Source organism: Delphinapterus leucas, chromosome 5, assembly GCF_059928025.1.
Source record: "Delphinapterus leucas isolate spDelLeu-1000000601 "Yukka" chromosome 5, BTC_Dleu_Yukka2, whole genome shotgun sequence".
NCBI lineage: Eukaryota > Metazoa > Chordata > Mammalia > Artiodactyla > Monodontidae > Delphinapterus > Delphinapterus leucas.
This window is the reverse complement of record NC_143133.1, coordinates 131,449,354-131,476,952: the sequence shown is the minus strand read 5'-3', so window position 1 is coordinate 131,476,952 and position 27,599 is coordinate 131,449,354. Positions and strand designations below refer to the sequence as shown.

General features: G+C 41.1%; 2 protein-coding genes and 1 long non-coding RNA gene across 4 annotated transcripts in view; 2 read left to right on the top strand and 1 right to left on the bottom strand.

Annotated features, from left to right (window-relative positions):
• The window catches only part of TMA16 (translation machinery associated 16 homolog), a 37,595-nt gene extending 28,295 nt beyond the window's left edge, over window positions 1–9,300 (top strand). The window contains 5 exon segments of the mRNA XM_089911283.1: window positions 1,011–1,048; window positions 2,219–2,303; window positions 3,449–3,597; window positions 7,536–7,578; window positions 9,077–9,300. Of these exon segments, the coding sequence (XP_089767409.1) occupies window positions 1,011–1,048; window positions 2,219–2,303; window positions 3,449–3,597; window positions 7,536–7,578; window positions 9,077–9,257 (496 nt within the window). The 3' untranslated portion in view covers window positions 9,258–9,300.
• A 119-nt stretch (window positions 9,301–9,419) lies between these two features.
• LOC111179038 (uncharacterized) lies at window positions 9,420–14,516 on the top strand. Its single transcript, XR_016393416.1, has 5 exons — window positions 9,420–9,862; window positions 10,101–10,179; window positions 12,137–12,204; window positions 13,791–13,922; window positions 14,445–14,516. It is a non-coding gene; the product is annotated as an uncharacterized LOC111179038 (long non-coding RNA).
• MARCHF1 (membrane associated ring-CH-type finger 1) overlaps window positions 9,900–27,599 on the bottom strand; it is a 90,708-nt gene continuing 73,008 nt past the window's right edge. For both annotated transcript variants that reach the window (XM_022582266.2, XM_022582268.2), the window contains 2 exons: window positions 26,019–26,166; window positions 9,900–14,213 (listed from right to left, as the gene is read on the bottom strand). In XM_022582266.2, coding sequence (XP_022437974.2) covers window positions 13,915–14,213; window positions 26,019–26,166 — 447 coding nt within the window. In that variant the 3' untranslated portion in view covers window positions 9,900–13,914. The remainder of the gene's footprint in view (window positions 14,214–26,018; window positions 26,167–27,599) is intronic.

Sequence of the window (27,599 nt, the reverse complement as noted above, 5' to 3'; positions counted from 1 at the left end):
TATGGCCTTTATTATGTTGAGGAAAGTTCCCTCTTTGCCTACTTTCTGCAGGGTTTTTATCATAAATGGGTGTTGAATTTTGTCAAAAGCTTTCTCTGCATCTATTGAGATGATCATATGGTTTTTCTCCTTCAGTTTGTTAATATGGTGTATCACATTGATTTGCGTATATTGAATAATCTTTGCATTCCTGGGATAAACCCCCCTTGATCATGGTATATGATCCTTTTAATGTGCTGTTGGATTCTGTTTGCTAGCATTTTGTTGAGGACTTTTGCATCTATGTTCATCAGTGATATTGGCCTGTAGTTTTCTTTCTTTGTGACATCCTTGTCTGGTTTTGGTATCAAGGTGATGGTGGCCTCGTAGAATGAATTTGGGAGTGTTCCTCCCTCTGCTATATTTTGGAAGAGTTTGAGAAGGATAGGTGTTGGCTCTTCTCTAAATGTTTGATAGAATTCGCCTGTGAAGCCATCGGGTCGTGGGCTTTTGTTTGTTGGAAGATTTTTAATCACACTTTCAATTTCAGTGCTTGTAATTGGTCTGTTCATATTTTCTATTTCTTCCTGATTCAGTCTTGGCAGGTTGTGCATTTCTAAGAATTTTGTTCCAGTGATTTAAAAGAGAAGCATGGTATTCAGTGTTTCTTCATTAAAAAAAATTAATTTCGGGACATCCCTGGTGGCGCAGTGGTTAGGACTCCGTGCTCCCAATGCAGGGGGCCTGGGTTTGGTCCCTGGTCAGGGAACTAGATCCCACATGCATGCTGCAACTAAGAGTTCGCATGCCACCACTAAGGAGCCCACATGCCGCAGCTAAGGAGCCCGCCTGCTCCAGCTAAGACCCGGTGCAACCAAATAAATAAACAAAATAATTTTTAAAAATTAATTTCATACGCATAAAAGAATGATCTTTGAATTAAAGTTCTTTGGGTAGTTTTTGTTGCTTTTGACAGATTTTTAAAACTTGCTCTGGAAGTTTTCTGACACATACACACTTTTTCTCCCAAGACTGAAGAATGAAAAGGCGTTGCGTCTTAAACTTATTGGTAAGTGGATATACTTATTTGAAGTTCTTCTCTATACCTATTTTCTTTTGACTCTCTTAGTAAAATACTATTTTTATCTAAGTGAATTTTCTCTACCAGACTTGATCAAAACAAAATAAAATCAATCAATAAACTCTGAGAACAAACTGTGTTAATAATATCTAGCTCAGTTTTCTAGAAACTGTTTAGTACCTACCTACCTGTTTTTATCCATCCCCCCCTTCCTGTCTCTCTCTCTCTTTCTCTCTCAAGTTTAATTCTAGCTCCCTGACCATTAGAATTATGAAGGATTTTGAAAACAATTCATATTTAATGATGTGAGTATATACATCCTCAGTCTGTATCTCAGTGTCACAGTCTTTTTGTGTGTGTGACAAGTCTGAGATTTCAGAAGAGTGGCTATTAGGCTTTATAACCAAAATGAAAGGTATTTGAACCATTAACTCTAATGCTTTATCAGGCAATAGAATAGTATTTCTAAACGGTTTGTCAGTAATCCTGGGTAGGGCCATTTCTTGATTTGTAATATTGAGAAATCTAATTGAAAGTGACACCCCGATGGTCAGATTTACTCATAAGGATGAGGTCTGTCAGCTCCGTGATAATAAATGTCACTCATTCTGCACAGTATCGGGCAGATCTTGTATGCTTAAGATATTTACTAACTTTGAGGCCCTGAACAGGTTACTTAACCTGTCTCTTCTAAATGGAGATAATAATAATAATAATCCTCATAGGATTGTAAAGGTCTTGACATAGTGCCCGCTGCTTATTAAATGTTCAGCAGATGTCATCTTCTTCATTAATTTGATCAGACTCTCATTTTTGTTATTTCGGATAAGTTCTGTCCTTTGCTTTATAAATACCTAGAACCTTCATGTTCTGTTAAGAGTGTTCTTTCCTTTGTTAAATTTTTTGTATCCTTACTGGATAAGAAATATATACAGAAAAGCGTCCCTCCTACCCTTGTCTCTTGCCCAAATTAAAATGTGACAATTTAATTTCTGACAGACTGATTTAGTTAGCTTTGAGCCCACACAAAACTTTATATTTAACTTTGAAATAAATTTTGATACTGTTTTAAACACATTGATGTTGAAAATTATAATGACTACCTCTGCTTGAATGATGACTTGTGGTGTTAAACTGTCTTGGTACTTGTTGTTATAGGTGAAAAACTGCAGTGGTTTCAAAATCATCTTGATCCCAAAAAAGTAGGATATTCAAAGAGAGATGCTTGTGAATTAATTGAAAGGTAAACACTGGGCATGTTATGAGCAAAGGGTCAGTAACAGGAATTCCCCAGCTTGATTCTTCAAGATTCAGAGTTCTATTCGGGATTTATAGATGAGCAAATGAGCTTTGTTATCAAGACTTTGGATTCTTATACTAGCTTAGCCATTTTAGTAGCTTTGTAACCTTTCTGGGCCTCAGAGTGGTAGTTAACCCAGTTTCTTGGCTTTCTGGAGGAATGTCATCTAAACTGACATCTAAAGATAGGGGTTAGCAGATTGAGGTGAGGTAGTTGGAGCCTCTAGGCAGAGAGAACAAGATCTGAAAGGCCCGGGGTGAGAGCAACATATTTAGTGATCTGCCAGACATTTAATAAGACTGAAATAATAGGTTCAAGGAGGGAATTGTGACAGGTAGGATAAACAGCCAGCTTTTGAAAGATTTCAGATATCAGTGTAAGAGTTTGGACTTTATCCAAGGACCGTGGGAGACATAGTTACAGCAAGCACCTGAGATGGTCACATTTTTAAACTTTAGAAAGGTCACAGTTGGAGGAATGAGGAAAATGGATGAGGGGGCAGGCTTTGGCTGGGAGACTGCTGAGAGGCTGATGGAGCAGTCCAGGCAAGAGGTGATGGTGGGAGCAGTGTGGTGAAGAGAAATGAAAGAGTGCAGACCTTTGAAGGAAGCGGAAGTCCCCATCTTTAATGAAGACTTAGATGTGGCGTAAAAGGGAGAGAGGCGAGGAGTCAGAGGGGCCACTCGCATTCCTCACTTGGGCAGCTGGATGAATGGTTGTCCCAGAGGATGGAGCGGGTCGGGAGGGGGCGCCTAGGGGCAGCGCGGAGGCAAGGCCAGGGGTGACGTGTTAAGCCAGATGGAGATGTCCAGGAGGTGGCTGAGTACGTGGATATGGAGTTTGTTTAACAGACACTTTAATGGCAGGCTTTGATGTGGTCACAGGAATTTTGAAAATGGTTAAGTTACCACGAGAAGGTCTGAGGTCTGAGAACTTAAGGAACTCAGAGGAATATAAAAACTTAAGGGACAGGCGAAGGCTGGGGATTATGGTGGGTTTTTTTGGAGGGGGGGGAAGATTATGTTTTAAATGAACTAGTATAAGCCAAACAGAGACTCTGTAAGTCAGATCATTTTCTTGTTTTTCAGGTATTTAAATCGGTTCAGCAGTGAGCTGGAGCAGATTGAGTTACACAACAGCATCAAGGCCAGGCGGGGCCGGCGGCACTGCGCCCGAGAGGCGGCCATCAAGCAGACCACGGAGCGAGAGTGGCGGCAGTACAGGGGCTGCGGCCTCGGTAGGAGCGGGAGGGCGGCAGTATGGAGCTCGGTGTGTTCTCAGCGTACCTTCCCTTCTTTCTAGTCATATTTGGCTTTACTTATTCTATTTATTTAGTTTAGTTTGATTTTCTTCCTTTGATTTCCTTTCCTTTTGAGTGTTTGGAATAATTTCTGAATTCATCCTTTTTTTCCTCCTACATTCCCCAAACTGTCAGTGTTGACAGTGACTTATCTTTCTACTGTGACAGTAAGGTTTTCCTCTCCCTTCCAGTGTATACTTGATTTGCTTTGTTCTAGAGTTATTACTTGCCCATCTCCAACCACATCGACGTTTCTTTAGAGTAAGTACTGTGTCCTCTTGGCTTTGTAAGTCTTGTAGTAAAGAGCTATACTTGTTGCAGCATTTCTTGAGAAATTATAGAAATCAAATTTTCTTTCTTAGCACTAGCATTTCTTACAGTTCCTGAAGACAAGTATGTTGTGGGCTTAACAACACTGTCTGAAGAAAGGCGCTTAGGAGGAGAGGAGAGGGCACTTGTAAGGCTTGCAAAGCCCAAAGTCAGGTGATGACCCAAGGGCTACATGGCCTGCAAATGGTGTTTGATTGGCTCATTAATTGTCAGTATAAAAAAATCTGCTGATTTCACATGAAAAGTGTAGATTTCTGGCTTCTCGTAAAACATGCGGTGGCCTGGCAGCAGCATCTGCTAGAGCAAAGTAGCGACTGTCCCTTTAGACTGGAGCACTCAGCGTCCCGAGCCTGCCTTCATTCACATTCCCTGCCTGGTCCCTGTAGGCATCCCTGTGTGGATTTGCTTGGGAAGTACAGTAAATGAAATGCTTAAAGCAGCATTAGGTTTTTAAATTTTAATAATAACAATAGGGCCCTGAAGCAGATACCCTGTGGGTAACTGTTGTGTTGGTCCCGGCCTGTGCATAGTGATGCTGTGCGCCAGGAAGGCCTGGGGCGGCCTCCACAGGCATTCTCCCCACTGGAGCCAGTGTTGTGGCTGGACCCCACCCTCGTGGTTCTTACTGTGATTGTAGGGTGCACCTCAGCAAAAACCAGCAGGGAGCTTTGAAAGAAACAAGATTTAGTGCTTAAAAGTCCTGGATGGTACAGGACATGCCTGAGGGCCACACAGCGAGGTCTCCAGTAGAGAAAGAGGGAGGGAACAGGGACCTGGGGCCCTGCCTTTGTTAGGGTCATAGGCGGGATGCCTGGGGTTTCATGGGTTCAGTCTTCATAAAGGCGCCAGCAGGGGGAACGGGGTCACTCAGGTGGTCAGTTATCTGCGTTCCCCGGGGCTTTCTAATAGGGGAACTTCGTGGGGGAGGAGCCTGGTCCCTCACCTAGTTGTTTTGCTGGAGCTGCGTCAGTCTGGCCGTAGGTGGATCCATAGAGTTGGATGTTTTCGCAGCATATACCTCGACAGCTGGAAGGTTAGCATCAGGCACTTACCCTCAGTGACACTGTGAGCCCTGAGTAGATGGCAATTCCTCCACATCGTTCCTAAGCAGTGAGTTTCTTCACTGAAAAAACAACAGAATAACTTTGGAACTAGATAGATCTGGACTTAAACCCTTACAGCTTACTATATAACAGGGCAGGTTTCTTCCCACCCACTCCCTGGCCTTGTTACCTTCTATTTAAAAATAGAGGTAAATAGTGCACCTCCTTTCCAGGTTGCTTAAAAGTCAAGAGAGGGGCTTCCCTGGTGGCGCAGTGGTTGAGAGTCCACCTGCCAATGCAGGGGACACGGGTTCGTGCCCCGGTCCGGGAAGATCCCACATGCCACAGAGCGGCTGGGCCCGTGAGCCATGGCCACTGAGCCTGTGCGTCCGGAGCCTGTGCTCCGCAACGGGAGAGGCCACAACGGTGAGAGGCCCACATACGGCAAAAAAAAAAAAAAAGTCAGATGAGATTTCATGTATCAAGTGCCTGACACAGAACCTACTGTCCGGAGGTTGAGGGAGAGCTTTGGCCACTGTGTCCTTTTCACCTCAGTTTGTCTATGCTTGTAGTCTCCATTTCCTCATTTTTCCATTTTTATTGGAACCCCTTAATTAAGCTTTTGTAGCCACCACTCAACTAAAAGCCCTTGTCACCGATGACCTTTAAGTTGCTAAGACACATAGTGCCTGTACTGGGCACTCATGTAGTCAACTTTTGTGCAGTGTTCGATACAGATGATCCCTTCATTTCTTGTCACACTTTTTATTTGGGGTAGAAGCCCCTGACCTTCCCTGGTTTTCCTCCAAGTTAACTGGCCATGACTTCAGTGTCCTGAGTTGAATCCCTCATAGCCTCACAAACTAAATATTGACCCAGGTCCCTGTCCTTGGGCCTCTTCTCTTTTCTCTTTACATGAATTCCTGAGTTGATGTCATTCAGTCCTGTGGTTTGAAATATCATTTAACTGCTCATAACTTCCAAATTTATATTCTCAATACTTGTCACTAGAACTCCAGACTTGCATTATCAAACTTGGGTTTCTCAGAGTATCTACTTGAATGTCTTACATGCATCTCCAACTTATGTCCCAAAGCAGAGTCCAGCTTTTCTCCTAAAACTTGCTTCTCCTGCAAGCTCCGTGTGTCTGTCAGTGATATCACCACTTGCCCCATCGCTCGTGTCAGAAACCCTGCCGATGGTTTCGCATTCCACACCCAGCTCATCAGCAGGATATACTTAAGAGTCTAATGGCTTGCCCTGCTGCCCCCAGCACCTCTGGCTCGAGCCACCACCATCTTAGCTCTGCCATCATGACAGCCTCCCAGGTGGTCTCTGTGCTCAGTCTGTTCAGCCTGCAGCCGCCTGGTTAATCAACAGTAATTGACGGCACACTCCAGGTCAGACATCTGCTGGTGGTGGAGCCAGTGCTAAAACTCATACCTCGTCTTCCAGTTATGCCACAGTCCTTATTCCAGATGCATGGAATGTGTCTGGTGAAAAAAACTTCAACTCTATCAAGTTTACAAGCATCTAGAAACATGTGGGCAGATTGTCACCAAATGCTGTGTTGATCAGGTTCAGAGAAGACAAGATAACTGACATCTCTCCCTCTTGCTCCATGGTGGTATAACTGTTCCTGACTCATTTTATTAGAATTTCTTAAAAAAAAAATTGTGCTTAATTTATACCTTTTAAACACCTGACCCCTTGTACTCATACTCTTATTTTCTGAAGCTATTGTAAAAGTCAGTATACAGTCATGTCAAACATTTTTATCTTTTTCATTAATTGATACTGGATTTTATTTAATATTTTATCCATTGGCCAGAATTTTTGCAGCAGTGTTCCAGTTTTTGTTAAACATGCCTCTGTGTTCCGTCAACAGGGATGACCCTTGCATATAGGTTTATGATCCACTTTCTAATCATGATAAGGAGCTGTCATACACCTAGTTTTCATTTAAACTGGGTTTAAATTTTATTGAACTTTATTGAACATCTATTGATCATAGTTTATTTGAAATTTTTTTACATTTTTAATAGTATTTTTTAATATTTAATAATCCTTGCATTCCTAAAACTCTACCTTGCCAAAGCGAACTATATGCTTGAAAAAATTGCACCTTTCACCAAGAAAATATGTAAAACAACTGAGCATGTTGTTGTAGGGGACCGATGGTTAGAATTTGCCAGGCACCTTTACTGTCTAAAAGGACAGAGTTTATTTTGTTGATAGGTTTGTTTTATTTTATAGAATTCTGTGGTAGAATACATTATTTAATAGTGTTCTTTTTGAATCACCTTCTTATAAAGTAAGTCCTTTATGCTTGCAAAACTTACTTTTCATTATAGCATTATAATCATGCATTGAAATTTTGTTTTTCTTTGGATGTTCTTGCTGTCTGTCAGTTATTATTGTTTCTGAGATAGTAAATGAGGAAACTATAAATGTTATCATAGAAAGCATTGCCTAATAGATATAAATTATTTTCTTTTCCAGAGATTCCAGACATTTTAAATGCAGGTAATCTGAAAACTTTTAGGTGAGTCTGTCTCTTTTGTTCTTTGAAGCTGCAAGTAAAATACATAAGAGATAAACTTTCTTCCCTTTTGATTCTAGACGTTAGAGCTAAAAGAAAATTAGGAGGTTCTTTTTAACCTTTCCTCTTTCATCAGTTGAAGTAAGAATTTTCCTAAGTTTAGCATTTGTTTGAGATGCCTGATGTACACTGAAATAATGACCTGGTGCTTTTATTTGTTTTTCAAAATACTTTAAAATTCTTTAATATAGTACTTAAAGAACATGATATCCTTGTTCCTCCCTGGTTGTTATTTTTTAAAAAGATAAATTGTCAGCAGCAGACTTGTTGGCTGAGTCCTGTCCCCATACTGTTTGCAGCACCCCCTTATGGAGAAGGTGGCTAGTGGGAAGTGGTATGGGGAAATGGTTAAATCATAAAGAACCAGTTGCCCCAGTGGTCTCTCTAATAGTGCTGTGTGACCGAGAGACCAGTGAGTAGGATTTCCTGTTTTCAGTTTTCAAACATGGGTTGTCTTTAGAACATAATTTTTATTAATCATTTTGATACTAGCTAGACCATGTTGATCAGTCTGAAATTTTAATTGAAATTAGATACATTTAAGTCCATATTATTTGAAACCCTTAAGCTTATTTTATATTTTTATACTTCTGAGTTCATAGAAAATATTTAATATTCATAAAATATTTGCTCTAATAGAATTGATTGATCATATTTAAGAAGTGGTTCACTTTGTAGCCTAGGTACATGTATTTATAAGTACATGGAGCTTAAGATTGATTATACATTAATTTTTTTTGCCTGTAATGTTAAGAAATCAGATATATAAATGTTCTCTTTATTCCTAAAACAGTGTATGTTCTGCCTCCCCCAAAGAAAGCCAGAAATGAGAAGAAATTAGCCTAGACTGTTAGTATCAGAGTTCAGTTCTCAGAAGAATCTTCACATTGCTTGTAAAGTAATTGAACATAGGATTGTCACAGAAAAGCTGGGGTTGAAGAACTAAAAGTTTTCTATTATAACCAAAAAAATTGTTTGATTACGAAAACAATTGTGATTTACCGTTGTGTGTGAAAAGAAAAACCTTTTCTGACTGTGCATTTTGGAGATTTTCCAGGATGATGTAGTTCCTACTTCAGAGATTCTTGATACCATATATGTCCTAATAGAGGGAAGTGTTTGGATTAGGGAGAATAAAAGAATGGAACGGAGTTTCCTTGTAACTTCTGCCTGATATTTTCCTGCATTGCTTTGGAAATTTTGAATTCTCTGTGCAGTTAACCGCTATTGTAGATTAATGAGAAAGTTCAGTTAAGTATGGAAAAAGCAAACCTCAGTTCTTGGGACATTTTTTTTTCTACTGCATTTATATTGTTTCTTTCTAGTGCATTTGAATCTGCTGTAAATTTGTAAACTTTCTTCTGCTTAGTTTTGAATATTGACTATTACTTCCCTACCTCACCACCCCTCACCACCCCTCTGCATTCTCTCTTTTGTCTAGGGAATGGGATTTTGATCTGAAGAAATTGCCGAACATTAAAATGAGAAAAATCTGTGCTAATGATGCAGTGCCTAAGAAGTGTAAGAAAAAACCTGTGACAGCTGCAGACAGAGATTTAGGAGAATTGGAACTGAAAGATGAATCAAGTGACACAGATGAGGAAATGACTGCAGTGGCCTAATTGTCTTTACTTGAGTTGAAAATAAACAATTTGAGAACTTCAAGTTACACTTGAATTGATTATGATAAATAATTGTCTCTACACAACAATTTGCTGTTTAGCTTATTCTCTTATGAGAATCCCATTTTCAGTTTCAAAAACAGTGTTACGATTTTAACTTAAAAATGAATGTTGCTTTATGTTTACATAAATATGTTCAGACCCTGCTTAAAAACCCAGACCGTTATAAAATCTTAAGAACTTGGGCTTCCCTGGCGGCGCAGTGGTTAGGAATCCGCCTGCCAATGCAGGGGACATGGGTTGGATCCCTGGCTCGGGAAGATCCCACATGCCACAGAGCAGCTAAGCCCATGAGCTACAACTACTGAAGCCCGCGCACCTGGAGCCCATGCTATGCAACAAGAGAAGCCACGGCAATGAGAAGCCCACGCACCGCAACGAAGAGTAGCCCCTGCTCACCGCAACTAGAGAAAGCCCACACACAGCAACGAAGACCCAGCGCAGCCAAAAGTAAAACAGATAAATAAATTTATATATTTAAAAAAAAAAATCTTAAGCACTCAAGGCTGTTTGAATGTTGCAGATACAAATCTGCAGAAATCCAGGTAAGTTAGGCAAAAAATATAGAAACCACAACAAAGGTTTGGATCACTTGTTTAATATACAAAGTCTGTTTTTCACAGGTAATTATTTTCTTTTCCTTAATTTGTCTTAGTACACATTATTCACAAAACAGTAAATCGTTCATGCAAGAGAATTAGGTAAAACCGAAAAAAGTACAAATGCTCAATCCCCCAAATTGCACACAGTTAAAATAATTTTTCCTTGTTTGTTTTAATGCAGTTTCAAATGGGCTTTCTTCGGATGTGGAGGAAACACTGCAGCCCAAAATAACAGTACTTCCTTTCAACTGTATTGACAGGTAAAATAGCACCTTTGGGCTGACTTAAGGAAAGAAAACTGATTTTCATCTTTCCTAATTAAAGTGTAAGTCCTACACAATTATCGTATGACAACTACCATAATGATAATGATAAGTTTTAAGAGCTCTACTTTGTTCCAAAATATTCATTGGCATGGCAAGGAAAGGTAAATTGTGTCAGGCAGATGCAAAAACCTTCCTCCCCACCTCTCCTCCATGACAATTAGAGTATCTTAGTGATGTCATTGCTCTAATGAGCTAGTTTTCCAGCCCAAATAAGTAGATGTTTTAGGGACCTTTTGCAAAACAAGGTAAGTGTGACTATGTGGCCATCTCTCTGGAACTATAATCACATGTAACAGCAGCTCGGAGTGAGAATAGATAGTTTTAGGGACCTTTTGCAAAACAAGATAAATGTAACTATGTGGCCATCTCTGGGACTATAATCACATGTAACAAGCTCGGAGTGAGATTTAATCCAAGGGCATTTTGAAAGACTCCAGAGTATATATATACCTGTCTTCCTTTTATTTCTCCATTGCTTTATATCCCAAGTCAATGGGAACATTTTTGTTTTGTTTGTTTACATTTTGTTTGTACTTAAGTTTAATTGCCCTTTGGGCTTCACTTTAAAAAAAAATACTGGATTTCATTTCTTTACAATTTAATCTTCGATTTTACACAATTAGAGTGACAGTTCTTTAAAAAATCAACAGCATAAATGTATGTTTTCTGGTATTGATAATACCACAGATTCATGATGATAAAAAGCCAAGGTTTTAGCAGAACTGTAAGTTTATTCTTCAATTTCATTCTTTGTTTCAATTCCATTTTATTTCTTACATAAGCAGGTGAGCATGCTTCAAAAAATTGCCATTCCGGAGAGCAGTTTTTCTTTTTGAAGGGTATATCCAGTCCACAAAAGTGTTGTCACAAAGCCAAACCCGGTCATCGAAAGGACAAGTGTACCACTGCTACACAGAACATAAAAGAAAATAACACTAGGTTTTAAATGCACATAGTTACTTCAGATTGTTTGAACTACCAACAGCCATTACAGGAAAACTTTTAAAGATTTAAATTCAGGAGTTCAGTGTTTAAAAAGAATAGCAGAATAATTTTGACTTTTAATGTGTTAGGGAGGTATATTATTTTCTCATTTCAAGAAAGTCAAAGCCTATTCAAGTTCATTTTGAGAATTTACGTATGGTTTTAAAACACCATGTCATTTTTTATCATTAATACAGTAATGCTTATCCTTACTTTTCATTCTAGAATTTCTTAGTGTTCGGTATGCCCGTTAATAAATTATTTATTAAGCCAATCGTCTTCCACTGTGAAATTATGCACTTACCTGTATTGCTAAAGTTTGGACAGAATTTAAATGGTATTTATGGTATAATTCAGGTAAATAATCCTTTTCCTTACAGAGCAAACACAAGAGAAATCAACATTTCTTTGTTTGCTGGTGGCTAGATTTTGTTCCCTCAGGAATATTGTAAACAACGGTTGCCATTGCTAAACCTCAGGAGAAATGGATTAGTAAAATGCTTAGGAAAATTATCAGAAAAGAATGAATCACATTTAATCCCTTGGGTGAGGTGCCATGGTTAAATCCCCTAAAGCTTCATTATCCATGAGTGTATTTATCTTAAACCTTGAAAATGGAAATTTAAGGAGTTAATACAAAGTCCAGGTTGTTTAAGCTTCATATATTTTTAATTACACCACTATGTCTTTATTTGTGCAGAAATTTTGGTCTAGTTTAGTTGCCTCAACTTAGTTTTTCCTGTGCCTTCATTCCGTGCTCCTACAGCAAGTTTTAAGAAAGATGGGTTTTAAACCTTTTGTTTCCTGCCTGACTGAATACCTTGACGTTTTTCTCATGTATATACAGGAACAAACACATGCCACACACACACAAAGTTGATACTGTTGACCTTTGCTTTATTTCTAGGAACTGGGACTATTTGGACTCAGTGTCAGCCACTACTCATATCGAATCAAACTTCTCTTCAGTAAAAGGTTATTTCTCTTTTCTTTCCCTATGGTAACGTGTGAGTTTTGAAAAAGCCCACTGACAATTACAAAGTGCATCAATGTGATACCCAGATTTGTGCAATACGATACCCATGCTTTGGTTCTATGGCCATCACGGTTGCCTTTTCACAATAATAAATACGACAGCTAGCAAAAATAAATCACCTCATTTTATGTAAGACATCTCTCTTTGACAGGCCACACTATATTTATAATCATTAATCTAGCTCACTGCTATGTCATTCACATTTCAGTTTTACATGAATATGCAAAGAATACAATAATCAACTGAACTGTCAAACCTAAACAATTCAATTTATTACTTAGCATAGAATCTGTTGAATATTTTTGCCTCCCCGCTGAGCAAGGGAAATACTGTCAAATACTAATGCTTGGTCCTAACTACTCATCTGTCAAGTTGACGCCTCATTAAAAAAAAAGGTACGTTTGACTCAACAAAGGTATTAAATTATTTTCCCTATTATAAGTGCTTCACAGTAGCAAATAAGTTAATTTCAGAACTTACCACAGGCAGATTGCTTTGTAGTTTTGTTTTTTCACCCTTTAGAGAAATGGTAACTTCACCTAACTCAATTTGATTAATTTAGTTCTTTGTAAAATAGTATTTGTGATACTTTGAATAAAAGAGTGAATTAAGCTGCTGTTTTGAAAGATTCAATTGTTAAATGAAGCAGAGGCTTTGTCTCTAATTAATTTTAGGGCTGCACTAGCCAATAAGTTTAATTCAAATTGAGCTATGCTGTAAACATACTGGGTTTTGAAGACTTGGTTCATAAAAAGAGCTGTAAAATAACTCAATACTTTTTTTATATTGATGACATTGAAATGATAACTTGGGTATATAGTGTTAAATAAATTCATTTCACCTATTTTTACTTTTTCTAATGGGGCTACTAGAAAATTTAAATTTGCATATGTGGCCTTCATTTGTGGCTATATTTCTGTTGGACAACACTGTTTTAGAGGGTCCAGGTGGAGTATACAAGGCTTCTGTGGGTATAACAGAGCTAATTAAACCCCAAAATCTCTGAAAATCATGATTTAAACATACTTCCAAGTATTAATATCTTGAAATGTATATTGCATCTATTTTAAAAACATGCATCTGTCAAAACAACGGGACTCCACTATAGCCATAAAACCTGTTAGCTGTCAAAGTATGAATATCAAAATATGCATCTTCTGAGTTTGCTTCTGATGTGCCTTAGGGATAATGCAGATAATTCAAGCTTAAAACCAAATGTGTTTGTCATTTCCAGATGAGAGAGTTAACATTACAAGGCCCTACAAGAAAGACACGTTGCAATTCAAGTCCATATTCTTGACCTTGCAATTCAAGTCCATATTTTTGACCTTGCCCTGTTACTGTGAAGACTCATGGGTCTGTCCAGTTAGTCTCTCCTCATTGCCTGAAAGCATCCCTTGCTCCAGCGGTCCTTGTCTCACAAATCATTCTCCAGCCAACTTTTCACATTTTCTCTTCACACTTGAGACTGCTTCATGGGATCCTGATCAATTTGGTGTTTCTTCTCCTTTCTTTTTGAGCAAAGAAAGGACAAATGAGTCAGAAAGAGGAGAGAAGATAATGAGGGTGACTAACTCAGGATCACTTCTGTCACTTGTAGTGGCTGAGGGCCAGGCGATACTCCAGTGACACGCTCCCGGCTGGCCCCATCACACAGGTATGACTTCGGGGGGGCCGCCCTCTGAAGGTGGCAGTGCGTTGGTCCCCGTTTGTAAGGCAGGCACTGCCCCGGCGTCCTTGGCATCCGTGTTCACCGTGCAGGAGCAGTTCTTCTCCAGCCTCTTGGCCGTGTCGGGGCAGTTCTGCACAAAGATCACGCGGTTGTAGGCCTTCAGCCTGCGCCACAGCTGAACGTAGACCTTGCACTGTACGTACATGAAGACCAAACCTCCCGTGAAGCCGATGGCCACCACAACCAGTTTTGTCCAAAATGGCCATTCAAGGACACCTGTGAAATAAAAGAGAGAACATTACCACCAAGTCTTTATTGATGGATTTGGTGATTCTTTTCCTATGGTTCCTTCAAAGGATCATGCCAGCCTGTCAGGAATATATTCTTAACTAGTAAAAATTATAACCTGTTGCTTAATTGCCTTAAATATTCTCGAGGTATTGCCAAAATTGTACATGAAAAAATTCTCTCCCCTACCCCTGTAATGATGTCTCTCATCTCTCTTAGCCATCAAGAACCTACTGTGATCATCAGATACTTACTTCGACATTTCAGCTAAATCTTTAAGGAAGTGAAAGAATCAGTAATAGGTACATGTGTGGGATTGTACCCATGGGTTCCCTCCCCACCCTCATTACCTTTAAAATTAAAAAAAGAGAAAGAAAGAAGCTGCCACATCTCAGAATTCCTGAGTACAGACATGCATAAGATTTAGAATTTTAGTCACTTGTTTTCTTACCAATCTTATTTTGTTACTGAGAACCATCTCTTTCTTAGACATCAATCAATATTTTCTCTTAATTTCCATCATCTTTCACAAAGAGTCACGAGCATTTCTGTAACTACAACAGTATTTACACCACACATAATTATAAATGTTAAATATATGATGGTCAAGAGACCACCTCTTGCCAACATTAGGATGGTATGGAGGATGTGACAGCTGCCGTCATTCATGTGAGAGACCGTCAAGTAAAAGAGAAGGGCGGGTTGGAAACCACACTTTAGGGAAGTTGGGTTTTACTTACTTGTAACAGTGAATAGAGTTATAAGAAACGTCCTGTCTATATCCCGTCTATATTTTGTAAGAGTGACATTTATGAATACTTTATGCCTCTGGAAGCAAAATGGACCCCTGCCCCGTTTGCCTCACGTTGAAGGGCTTGCCTTGTTCCTTAATCCTGTCTATGCCTGACTCACTGAGCTGGGGGGACCAGCAGCTTACAACTGGGGGTAGTTGTGTGCCCTGGGCCACTGAGCAGTGTCTGGAGATGCCGATCGTTATACCTGGTGTTGGGCGGGTGCTACTGACTTCTTAGTAAGTCCTGTGGTGCTGCTTTGCCAGCATCCCGCAATGTGTAGGACAGCAAGGAGTTAACCTAGTCCAAAATGCCAATAGTGCTGAGCTTGAGAAACCCTGTTGCAGAAAATGATCACGTTTCTTTATTTAGAAATTTAGGATTTTTGCTCTCAGCTGTTCAATTGAGCACTAGTGTCTCCTTGTTTAGAAGGATGTTAACCACAGACAAGCTGAAGTGTGTTTTTGTCTCCCATTTTTAGGGAAATCCCCATGGATTACATCTCATTTTCCCCTGAAATGTGTTTTGTCTCCCATTTTTAGGGAAATCCCCATGGATTACATCTCATTTTCCCCTCTGATTCCTAAATGACACTACCACCTGTGCCCTGGAAGTGCCTGGAGATTCTCTCCTTCCAAGCCTCTGCCCATGATATTTCTTCTCTCAGAATTTTGCTTCTCTATTTCTGAATGTCTACCTGTCCCACAAAACCTGACTCAGAAATAATTTCCAGCTGGGAATAAGCGTTCTCACTCTTCCAGTTTCATGGTATTTTTACACCTGTGGCATGAGTCGCTCTCTGACATAAGTTATTTGTTCTCTGCTGTGCCATAACCTTGACAGTGCAGGATCTACGTCTGGTTGGTCTTTGTTTTCCACGCTGCCTTGCTCAGTGGACATTTTAAGGATGAAGGAAAGCTTTTAATATATATAAAGCTTTGATATATGTCTTTCTCTCTCTGACTGACTTCACTCAGTATGACAACCTCTAGGTCCATCCATGTTGCTGCAAATGGCATTATTCTTTTTTACGGCTAATATTCTATTGTATATATGTACCACTTCTTTATCCATTCCTCTGTTGACGGACATTTAGGTTGCTTCCATGTCTTGGCTATTGTAAATAGTGCTGCTGTGAACATTGGGGTGCATGTGTCTTTTTGAATTATGGTTTGGGCAGGATTGGGACTGCTGGATCATATGGTAGTTCTATATTTAGTTTTTTAAGGATCCTCCATACCGTTCTCCATAATGGTTGTAACAATTTACATTCCCACCAACAGTGCAAGACGGTTCCTTTTCTTCACACCCTCGCCAGCATTTGTTGTTTGTAGACTTTTTGATGATGGCCATTCTGACTGGTGTGGCCATTCTGACTGGTGTGAGGTGATACCTCAGTGTAGTTTTGATTTGCATTTCTCTAATGATCAGTGATGTTGAGCGTTCTTTCATGTGTTTGTTGGCAATCCGTATATCTTCGGAGAAATTTCTATTTAGGTCTGCTGCCAATTTTGGATTGGGTTGTATGTTTTTTTGATATTGAGCTGAATGAGCTGCTTGTAAATTCTGAAGATTAATCTTTTGTCAGTTGCTTCATTTGCAAATGTTTTCTCCTATTCTGGGCTTTTAGTCTTGTTTACAGTTTCCTTTACTGTGCAAAAGCTTTGAAGTTTGATTAGGTCTCATCCGTTTATTTTTGTTTCATTTCCATTTCTCTAGGAGCTGGGTCAAAAAGGATCTTGCTGTGATTTATGTCATAGAGTGTTCTGCCTATGTTTTCCTCTGCGAGTTTGATAGTTCTTTCACACGTAGCTGTCCAGTTTTCCCAGCACCACTTATTGGAGGCTGTATTTTCTGCACTGTATATTCTTGACTCCTTTATCAAAGATAAGGTGACCATATGTGCTTCGGTTTATCTCTGGGCTTTCTCCTGTTGCATTGACCTACATTTCTGTTTTTCTGCCAGTACCATATTGTCTTGATTACTGTAGCTTTGTAGTATAGTCTGAAGTCCATGAGCCTGATTCCTCCAGCTCCATTTTTCTTTCTCAAGATTGCTTTGGCTATTCAGGGTCTTTTGTGTTTAAATTGTGAATTTTTTTTGTTCTAGTTCTGTGAAAAATGTCATTGGTAGTTTGATAGGGATTGCACTGAATCTGTAGATTGCTTTGGGTAGTATAGTCATCTTCCAATCCAAGAACATGGATATCTCTCCATCTAATCATCTTCAATTTCGTTCATCAGTGTCTTGTAGTTTTCTGCATATAGGTTTTTTTTCTCCTTAGGTAGGTTTATTCCTAGATATTTTATTCTTTTTGTTGCAATGGTAAATGGGAGTGTTTTCTTGATTTCACTTTCAGATTGTTCATCATTAGTGTATAGGAATGCCAGAGATTTCTGTGCATTAACTTTGTATCCTGCTACTTTACCAAATTCATTGATTAGCTCTAGTAGTTTTCTGGTAGCATCTTTAGGATTCGCTATGTATAGTATCATGTCATCTGCAAACAGTGACAGCTTTACTTCTTCTTTCCGATTTGGATTCCTTTTATTTCCTTTTCTTCTCTGATTGCTGTGGCTAAAACTTCCAAAACTATGTGGAATAATAGTGGGGAGAATGGGCGGGCAACCTTGTCTTGTTCCTGATCTTAGTGGAAATGGTTTCAGTTTTTCACCATTGAGAATGAAGTTGGCGGTGGGTTTGTCATATATGGCCTTTATTATGTTGAGGTAAGTTCCCTCTATGCCTACTTTCTGGAGGGTTTTTTATCATAAAACTGTGTTGCATTTTGTCAAAAGCCTTTTCTATTGAAATGATCATATGGTTTTTCACCTTCATTTGTTAATATGGTGTATCACATTGATTGATTTGCATATATTGAAGAATCCTTGCATTCCTGGGATAAACCCCACTTGATCATGGTGTATGATCCTTTTAATGTGCTGTTGGATTCTGTTTGCTAGTATTTTGTTGAGGATTTTTGCATCTGTGTTCATCAGTGATATTGGCCTGTAGTGTTCTTTCTTTGTGACATCCTTGTCTGGTTTTGGTATCAGGGTGATGGTGGCCTCGTGGAATGAATTTCCTCCCTCTGTCATATTTTGGAAGAGTTTGAGAAGGATAGGTGTTAGCTCTTCTCTAAATGTTTGATACAATTTGCCTGTGAAGCCATCCGGTCCTGGGCTTTTGTTTGTTGGAAGATTTTAAATCACAGTCTCAATTTCAGTGCTTGTGACTGGTGTGCTCTCATGATCCTTTGTATTTCTGCAGTGTCAGTTGATAAGTCTGGCTAATGGTTTCTTCTCAAAGAACCACTTTTTAGTTTTATTGATCTTTGCTATTATCTCCTTCATTTCTCTGATCTTTATTATGATTTCTTTTCTTCTGCTAACTTTGGGGTTTTTTTCTTCTTTCTCTAATTGCTGTAGGTGTAAGTTTAGGTAGTTTATTTGAGATTTTTCATGTTTCTTGAGGTATGATTGTATAGCTATAAACTTCCCTCTTAGAACTGCTTTTCCTGCATCCCATAGGTTTTGGGTCATTTTGTTTCCATTGTCATTTCTTTCTTGGATTTCCTCTTTGATTTCTTCAGTGATATCTTGCTTATTTAGTAGCATATTGTTTAGCCTCCATGTGTTTGTATTTTTTTTTCCTTTTCTTTTCCCCTGTAATTGATATCTAGTCTCATAGTGTTGTGGTCGGAAAAGATACCTGATACAATTTCAATTTTCTTAAATCTACCAAGGCTTGATTTGTGACACAAGATACGATCTATCCTGGAGAGTGTTCCATGAGCACTTGAGAAGAAAGTGTATTCTGTTGTTTTTGGATGGAATGTCCTATAAATATCAATTAAGTCCATCTTGTTTAATGTATCATTTAAAGCTTGTGTTTCCTTATTTATTTTCATTGGATGATCTGTCCATTGCTGAAAGTGGGGTGTTAAAGTCCCCTACTATGAATGTGTTACTGTCAAATTCCCCTTTTATGGCTGTTAGTATTTGCCTTATGTATTGAGGTGCTCCTATGTTGGAGGCATAAATATTTACAATTGTTATATCTTCTTCTTGGATCGATCCCTTGATCATTATGTAGTGTCCTTCTTTGTCTCTTCTAATAGTCTTTATTTTAAAGTCTGTTTTGTCTGATATGAGAATTGCTACTCAGGCTTTCTTTTGATTTCCACTTGCACGGAATATCTTTTTCCATCCCCTCACTTTCAGTCTGTATTTGTCCCTAGGTTTGAAATGGGTCTCTTGTAGACAGCAAACCTATGGGTCTTGTTTTTGTATCCATTCAGCCAATCTGTATCTTTTGGTGTGAGCATTTAGTCCATTTACATTTAAGGTAATTATCGATAGGTATGTTCCTATTCCCATTTTCTTAATTGTTTTGGGTTCGTTATTGTAGGTCTTTTCCTTCTTTTGTGTTTCCTGCCTAGAGAAGTTCCTTTAGTATTTGTTGTAAAGCTGGTTTGGTGGCACTGAATTCTCTTAGCTTTTGCTTGTCGGTAAAGGTTTTAATTTCTCCATGAAATCTGAATGAGATCCTTGCTAGGTAATCTTGGTTATAGGTTTTTCCCTTTAAATATGTCCTGCCACTCCCTTCCCGCTTGCAGAGTTTCTGCTGAAAGGTCAGCTGTTTACCTTATGGGGATTCCCTTGTATGTATTTGTTGTTCTTCCCTTGCTACTTTTAGTTTTTCCCTTGCTACTTTTAATATCTCTTCTTTGTATTTAATTTTTGATACTTTGATTAATATGTGTCTTGGCGTGTTTCTCCTTGGATTTATCCTGTATGGGACTCTCTGCACTTCCTGGACTTGATTAACTATTTCCTTTACCATATTAGAGAAGTTTTCAACTATAATCTCTTCAACTATAATCTCTTCAAATATTTTCTCAGTCCCTTTTTCTCTTTTTCTCTTCTTCTTCTGGGACCCCTATAATTCGAATGTTGGTGTGTTTGATGTTGTCCCAGAGGTCTCTAAGACTGTCCAATTCTTTTCATTCTTATTTCTTTATTCTGTCTGCAGTAGTTATTTCCACTATTTTATCTTCCAGGTCCCTTATCTGTTTTTCTGCCTCACTTATTCTGCTATTGATTCCTTCTAGAGAATTTTTTTTTTTTGCAGTACGCAGGCCTCTCACTGTTGTGGCCCCTCCTGTTGCACAGCACAGGCTCCAGACACGCAGGCTCAGTGGCTGTAGCTCACGGGCCCAGCCACTCCACGGCATGTGGGATCTTCCCAGACCAGGGCATGAACCTGTGTCCCCTGCATTAGCAGGCGGACTCTCAACCACTGCGCCACCAGGGAAGCCCTTTCTATAGAATTTTAAATTCATTTATTGTGTTGTTCATCATTGTGTATTTGCTCGTTAGTTATTCTAGGTCCTTGTTAAACGTTTCTTGTATTCTCTCCATTGTATTTCCATGATTTTGGATCATCTTTACTATCATTTCTCTGAATTCTTTTTCAGGTAGACTGCTTATTTCCTCTTCATTTGTTAGGTCTGGTGGGTTTTTACCTTGCTCCTTCATCTGCTATGTTTTTATCTGTCTTCTCGTTTTGCTTAAGTTACTGTGTTTGGGGTCTCCTATTTGCAGGCTGCAGGTTCATAGTTCCCATTGTTTTTGGTGTTTGCCCCCAGTGGCTAAGGTTGGTTCAGTGGGTTATGTAGGCTTCCTGGTGGAGGGGACTAGTGCCTATGTTTCTATTCATGTATTCCACAGATGCAGGTACATCAAGTTGATGGAGATTTAATCCGCTGCTCCTGAGGCTTCTGGGAGAGATTTCCCTTTCTCTTCTTTGTTCGCACAGCTCCTGGGGTTCAGCTTTGGATTTGGACCCGCCTTTGCATGTAGGTCACTGGAGGGCGTCTGTTCTTCATTCAGACAGGATGGGGTTAAAGAAGCGGCTGATTCGGGGGCTCTGGCTCACTCAGGCTGGGGGGAGGGAGGGGCACGGATGCTGGGCGAGCTTGCGGCGGCAGAGGCCAGTGTGATGTTGCACCAGCCGGAGGCGCGCTGTGCGTTCTCCTGGGGAAGTTGTCCCTGGATCACGGGACCCTGGCAGTGGCGGGCTGCACAGGCTCCCAGGAGGGGAGGTGTGGAGAGTGACCTGTGCTCGCACACAGGCTTCTTTGGTGGCGACAGCAGCAGCCTTAGCGTCTCATGCCTGTCTCTGGTGTCCGCGCTGATAGCCACAGCTCGCGCCCGTCTCTGGAGCTCCTTTAAGCAGCGCCCTTAATCCCCTCTCCTCGTAATCCCCTCTCCTCGCGCACCAGGAAAGAAAGAGGGAAGAAAAAGGCTCTTGCCTCTTCGGCAAGTCCAGACTTTTCCCCGGACTCCCTCCTGGCTAGCTGTGGCGCACCCCCTGCAGGCTGTGTTCACGCCGCCAACCCCAGTCCTCTCCCTGGGATCCGACCGAAGCCCGAGCCTCAGCTCCCAGGCCCACTCACCCTGGCGGGTGAGCAGACAAGCCTCTCGGGCTGGTGAGTGCTGGTCGGCACCGATCCTCTGTGCGGGAACCTCCCCGCTTTGCCCTCCGCACCCCTGTTGCTGTGCTCTCCTCCGCGGCTCCGAAGCTCCTCCCCCTCCGCCACCTGCAGTCTCCGCCCGCGAAGGGGCTCCTAACGTTTCCTCCTTCACAGCTCCCTCCCACTGGTGCAGGTCCCGTCCCTATTCTTTTGTCTCTGTTTTCTTTTTCTTTTGCCCTACCCAGGTACGTGGGGGAGTTTCTTGCCGTTTGGGAGGTCTGAGGTCTTCTGCCAGCGTTCAGCGTTCAGTAGGTGTTCTGTAGGAGTTGTTCCACATGTAGATGTATTTCTGTTCCACGTGTAGATGTATTTCTGGTGTATCTGTGGGGAGGAAGGTGATCTCCGTGTCTTACTTTTCAGCCACCTTGAAGGTCTCTCTCTCCTTAACTAGTTTTAATGGTAATTTTTATTGTGAGTAAACATGAATGATACATGTGCAGTTTGTATAAACACTTTGTTTCTTTTTTTAAAAAATAATTTAGTATGTGGGGTTTTTTTGTTTTGTTTTTTTATAAATTTATTTTTGTCTGTGTTGGGTCTTCGTTGCTGTTTGTGGTCTCTAGTTGTTTCGAGCAGGGGCTACTCTTCGTTGTGGTGCACAGGCTTCTCATTGCGGTGGCTTCTCTTGTTTCAGAGCACAGGATCTAGGTGCAGGAGCTTCAGTAGTTGTGGCTCGCGGCCTCTGGAGTGCAGGCTCAGTAGTTGCGGTGCACGGCCTTAGCTGTTCCGCGGCATGTGGGATCTTCCCGGACCAGGGCTCAAACTCATGTCCCCTGATTGGCAGGTGGATTCTTACCTACTGCACCACCAGGGAAGCCCTAAACAAACACCTTGTTTCCATTTATCTGATGCAAGGGCAAGTTCATGGTGTTTTTGAAAAATGAATCATAGAAAGTTTGGAGAATATTCAGTCCAATTTAGTCGTCAAATGAGAAAAGCAAGCTTCAGAGTGATAATTGTTTTATTGAAGATAACTAGCACATGACCAAGGCAGAACGAGACCCTGTCCTTCTGATCACTTGCCCAAGTCGGTGTTTACCACTTTGGCGTTGTTAACAATAAGAGCATGTGTAATTATGTTAAAAAGGAATGTTTAAGCAACAGTGCTGAAAAGGTGACTATTATATGGATGGCAGGGAAGTGATTTTTAAGACATTCTCAAAGCAAATGTTAACAGCCAGCAGGCACGGCCCAGCCCTGGATGTTCTCGGAGGCTCACAGGGGAGTGAGACAAAATCAATTTCTTACTCTAGTCCCTCACTTCTATGCATTTAAATGGTCCTGCAGCAGCCCTAACATCTATAGTCCCTTTAATAGACAGCATGGGGCTTTGCTGGTGGCGCAGTGGTTAAGAATCTGCCTGACAATGCAGGGGACACAGGTTTGAGCCCTGGTCCAGGAAGATCCCACATGCCATGGAGCAACTAAGCCCCTGTGCCACAACTACTGATCCTGCACTCTGGAGCCTGCAAACCACAACTACTGAGCCCGTGTGCCTAGAGCCTGTGCTCCACAACAAGAAGCCACCGCAATGAGAAGCCTGCGCACCACAACGAAGAGTAGCCCCTGCTCACCACAACTAGAAAGTCCGTGTGCAGCAATGGAGACACAATGCAGCCAAAACTAACTAAACAAATAAAAATAGCATGAACTTTTGTTTTGTTTTCTTGGTCTGTATTTTTGTTTTCTTGGTCTGTATTTTTGTGATTTGTTTTCAGCACACAGATAGTACCCTGGAACATTCCTCTAGGATATGTAAAGAAAGGCAGGAGGAGTAATTGTTCTCCCAAATTAGAGTTGGCAACATGGATAACTTAAAGTTTCAAGTACCATGTATTTATTTTTGTTTTTGTTTTCCTGTTATTACAGCTCAGAAGATGCTGTTTATATTCGACCTCCACTCTGGTTAAAGAAGGCAATTTGTTCCTCCTCAAATGTTTTCAAGATGGATTTAAAGCAGTTTTTTCCAAAACTTTAAAAGCCAATTCAGGATCAGCACCCCCTGTTCCAATGCCAAAGGAAGATTAAAATAATAACACACAGATGCCCACACTACCTGAAAATGTGCACTTTGGGAAGTTAGGTGTAACTTAAGTGCAGAGAGTCTTCTACTAAAAAACTTTTACAAAAGTCACCATGGTCCCATTTGAAATTACCCAGGTCAGGAGCTGTCCCTCTGGTCAGTGACTCTGTAGGAATAACCACGGGGACTGCTTCGTGATAAAGATCTTGCTTCCTATTTCAGAAGCTCTGAACACCAAAGATAAAAGCTATCTCATTTTCACTTGCTTTTAAGAAACTGAAAATAGGGACTTTCGTGGTGGTCCAGTGGTTGAGAATCCGTCTTCCAGTGGGATGCGGGTTTGATCCCTGATTGGGGAACTAAGATCCCACATGCCACAGGGTAACTAAGCCTGCGTGGCGCAACTACTGAGCCCACACGCTCTGGAGCTCGTGTGCCACAACTAGAGAGAAGCCTGCGTGCCGCAATGAAGAGCCCACATGCCGCAACAAAAGATCTCGCGTGCTGCAACGAAGACCTGACGCAGCCCAAAATAAATAAATATTTTTAAAAACCTGAAAATAACTTTAAAAAGTATATGGTATGGGCTTCCCTGGTGGCGCAGTGGTTGAGAGTCCGCCTGCCGATGCAGGGGACACGGGTTTGTGCCCCGGTCCGGGAAGATCCCACATGCTGCGGAGCGGCTGGGCCCGTGAGCCATGGCCGCCGAGCCTGCGCATCTGGAGCCTGTGCTCCGCAGCGGGAGAGGCCGCAACGGTGAGGGGCCCGCGTACCGCAAAACAAAAAAACAGAAGAGGACACACTCTGGAGAACCCCTGCCACACACATGCTCCAGCTACATAAAACACATCCCGGGGGGGTCTGGGGTCCCGGTCCTTTTGAGCCCAGCCCTGTTCTGCCCAGAAGCAGCACCCAAGGAGCACGAGAAGGGGGGCCCTCCCCCCTGCTTTTGTGACTTCCAACAAAGAGACACAGAAGACAGAAACCTCTCCTTTAAAAAATTCTTTTCCTGGGCTTCCCTGGTGGCGCAGTGGTTGAGAATCTGCCTGCTAATGCAGGGGACACGGGTTCATGCCCCGGTCTGGGAAGATCCCACATGCCGCGGAGCAACTAGGCCCGTGAGTCACAACTACTGGGCCTGCGCGTCTGGAGCCTGTGCTATGCAACAAGAGTGGCCACGACAGTGAGAGGCCCGCGCACCGCGATGAAGAGTGGCCCCCGCTTGCCACAACTAGAGAAAGCCCACGCGCAGAAACGAAGACCCAACACAGCAAAAACAAATTAATAATTAAAAAAAAAATTCCTTTCCTCCTTCCTTTTTTCCCTCACTGCCTCGCATCTTGTTCTTTCTTTCACCTTCTTTTCTTGAGGGAGACACAAACTTAGTCTTATCATCTGAACAAGTTCTTCCAAATTCACTGCTGGTTTTCTATATAATATATATATATCCCCCCCCCCCAGGGGGAGGCTAGGGGAATATTCCTCACTGTTTCACCTGCTATGATTTAGGCTACAGGCTAAAAGCCAGCAGAACCTGCTGGGAAACAGAACTGGGTACGGAGGTGAAGATAAGCCATTTTTGCTCCCGTTTTTGAAGGACCTATCCATTGAAAATGTTACAACACGCCTCAGTGGTTTTAAGACATCTCGCTTTGCAGACTTGATACCATCCTTCACAATCAAACTTAGCGCCGGCAAATATTCTACTCTATCAAATTATAGCGTGCCAATTAATAAGCTGTAACACATCTCTGCTAACTGCCATCTTATTTGTGTGTTACAAGAAGCCGTGACTGGGGTGAATTAAATACAATGAAAGACCTTCTATTTTTACCACTGTTTGCCTTTTCCCATCAGGCAGAACCTGATACTTATCAGCTCCTTGAAAAGCCTAAAGTGGTGCATGGCCTCTGTATATTTCTCCCCCACTAAGGTTTACTTGATAAATCTTATTTCTCAGCTTGGGAACCCTGTATGCTCAGTGCTTTATAGTCCGAGCGGTCATCAATAACATAACCGGAGGGCTTCCCTGGTGGCGCAGTGGTTGAGAGTCTGCCTGCCGATGCAGGGGACGCGGGTTCGAGCCCTGGTCTGGGAGGATCCCACATGCCACGGAGCAACTAGGCCCGTGAGCCACAACTACTGAGCCTGCACGTCTGGAGCCTGTGCTCCGCAACAAGAGAGGCCACGATGGTGAGACGCCTGCGCACCGTGATGAAGAGTGGCCCCCGCTTGCCAAAACTAGAGAAAGCCCTCGCACAGAAACGAAGACCTGACACAGTGAAAAAAAAAAAATCTGGGATTTAAAATAAATAACATAACTGGAGCAGACTCCGTCGCCAGTACTGGGTGTTGCTCGTGCACCCAATGTGCTCTGGGAAACATCTTCCCTGCCTGTCTCGGGATCCAAGAGGGAAAGAGAATGGACACATGCTCTTACCATTATCATTGCCTTGCTTGATTTCCTCTGCTGTCCGATCAATCAACACGTACAAAGACCAGACCACGCAGGTGATGGCAATGACGTGGAAGGTGACAGAGCAGAATATCTTCCTCCTCTCACTCCTGGTCATCTGCAGTTTCTCCCACTGCAATTACAAATGAATCACACACAACTGAATCCCCAACCCGTAAATGTTGCTCCCCATTTATACCCCAGGCATAAATCATGAATCGAGGGAAAACATTGAAGAGCTGTCATTTTAGATGACACTATAATATTCACATAAGTCTTTGTGTTTGAAAAGATCTGAAATCATAACCCGTGGAGTTATAACAACTTAAGCATACATTAAAATGAAAAAAAAATTCCTATTCTCCAAATGAATTAAATTAGGTCATTCCTGGTTTGCTACCCTGTATCCCTTGTCTGTAACACGAAGGGGCCAGTTTTAATACTGTACAATTTTCAGAAATCATAAATTTCCACTCAGGTGTCTGCATATTACTTCTCTGTGGTCCTAGGTTATAAGCAGTAATACATAGTCTCTTCTTGGATTAATACATAACCTGATAGAGTGTTGCATTCTTGAATGTGTCAACAAGTATTTGAATGGCTGAATGGTATCTGTGAGAGAAAGTCAACGTCTGTTCACAGCTCTTCTAGAAGACACACTTTATCCTCCCGGCAATAGGAGAAGGTCAGCTGCAGCCCCTTCCAGAGCAGCCTTGCTTTTCTGCTGCCACTACTGTCACAACCACTGTCCCCAAGTCACACTCCTCAGAAAGTTGAGGGCTGCCCCCTCCGCCTTCGGAAGGGGGAGGGCCATGGTGTTTATAGTAAGAAGTCAAGGATTACGTGAGGGGACATCTCCACTATTTACTTTGAAGTAATAGGCTCTCCGATGGGAGTTTTGCTCTCAAACAATTTTAGCGCCTTGACAGCGACACTCACCTGATCACTGTGCTAGGATCTGATCTTTAGTTTTCTTTGCACATTTCTATAGGAAAATCAAACCACTATGATCTTATTAGGTCATGGATTATTTCAGTAATCCATGATTCTTTACATTCTTTTTTCCTAAAAATTGAAGTATAGTTGATTTACAGTATTGTGTTAGTTTCAGGTGTACAGCAAAGTGATTCTGTTTTATATATATGTAAATGTATATATATATTCTTTTTCAGATTCTTTTCCATTATAGATTACTACAAGATATTATAGCTCCCTGTGATATATAGTAGGTCCTTGTTATCTGTTTTCTATATAGTAGTGTGTATCTGTTAATCCCAAACTCTTAATTTATCCATTCTCCCACCCTATCCCCTTTGGTGACCAAAAGTTTGTTTTCTAGTTCTGTGTGTCTATTTCTGTTTTGTAGATAGGTCCATTTGTATCTTTTTTTAGATTCCACATATAAGTGATATCATATTATATTTGTCTTTGTCTGACTTACTTCACTGAGTATGATAATCTTTAGGTCCATCCATGTTGCTGCAGACAGCATTATTTCTATGGCTGAGTAGTATTCCATTGCGTGTGTGTGTGTGTATCACATCTTCTTTACCCACTCCTCTGTCG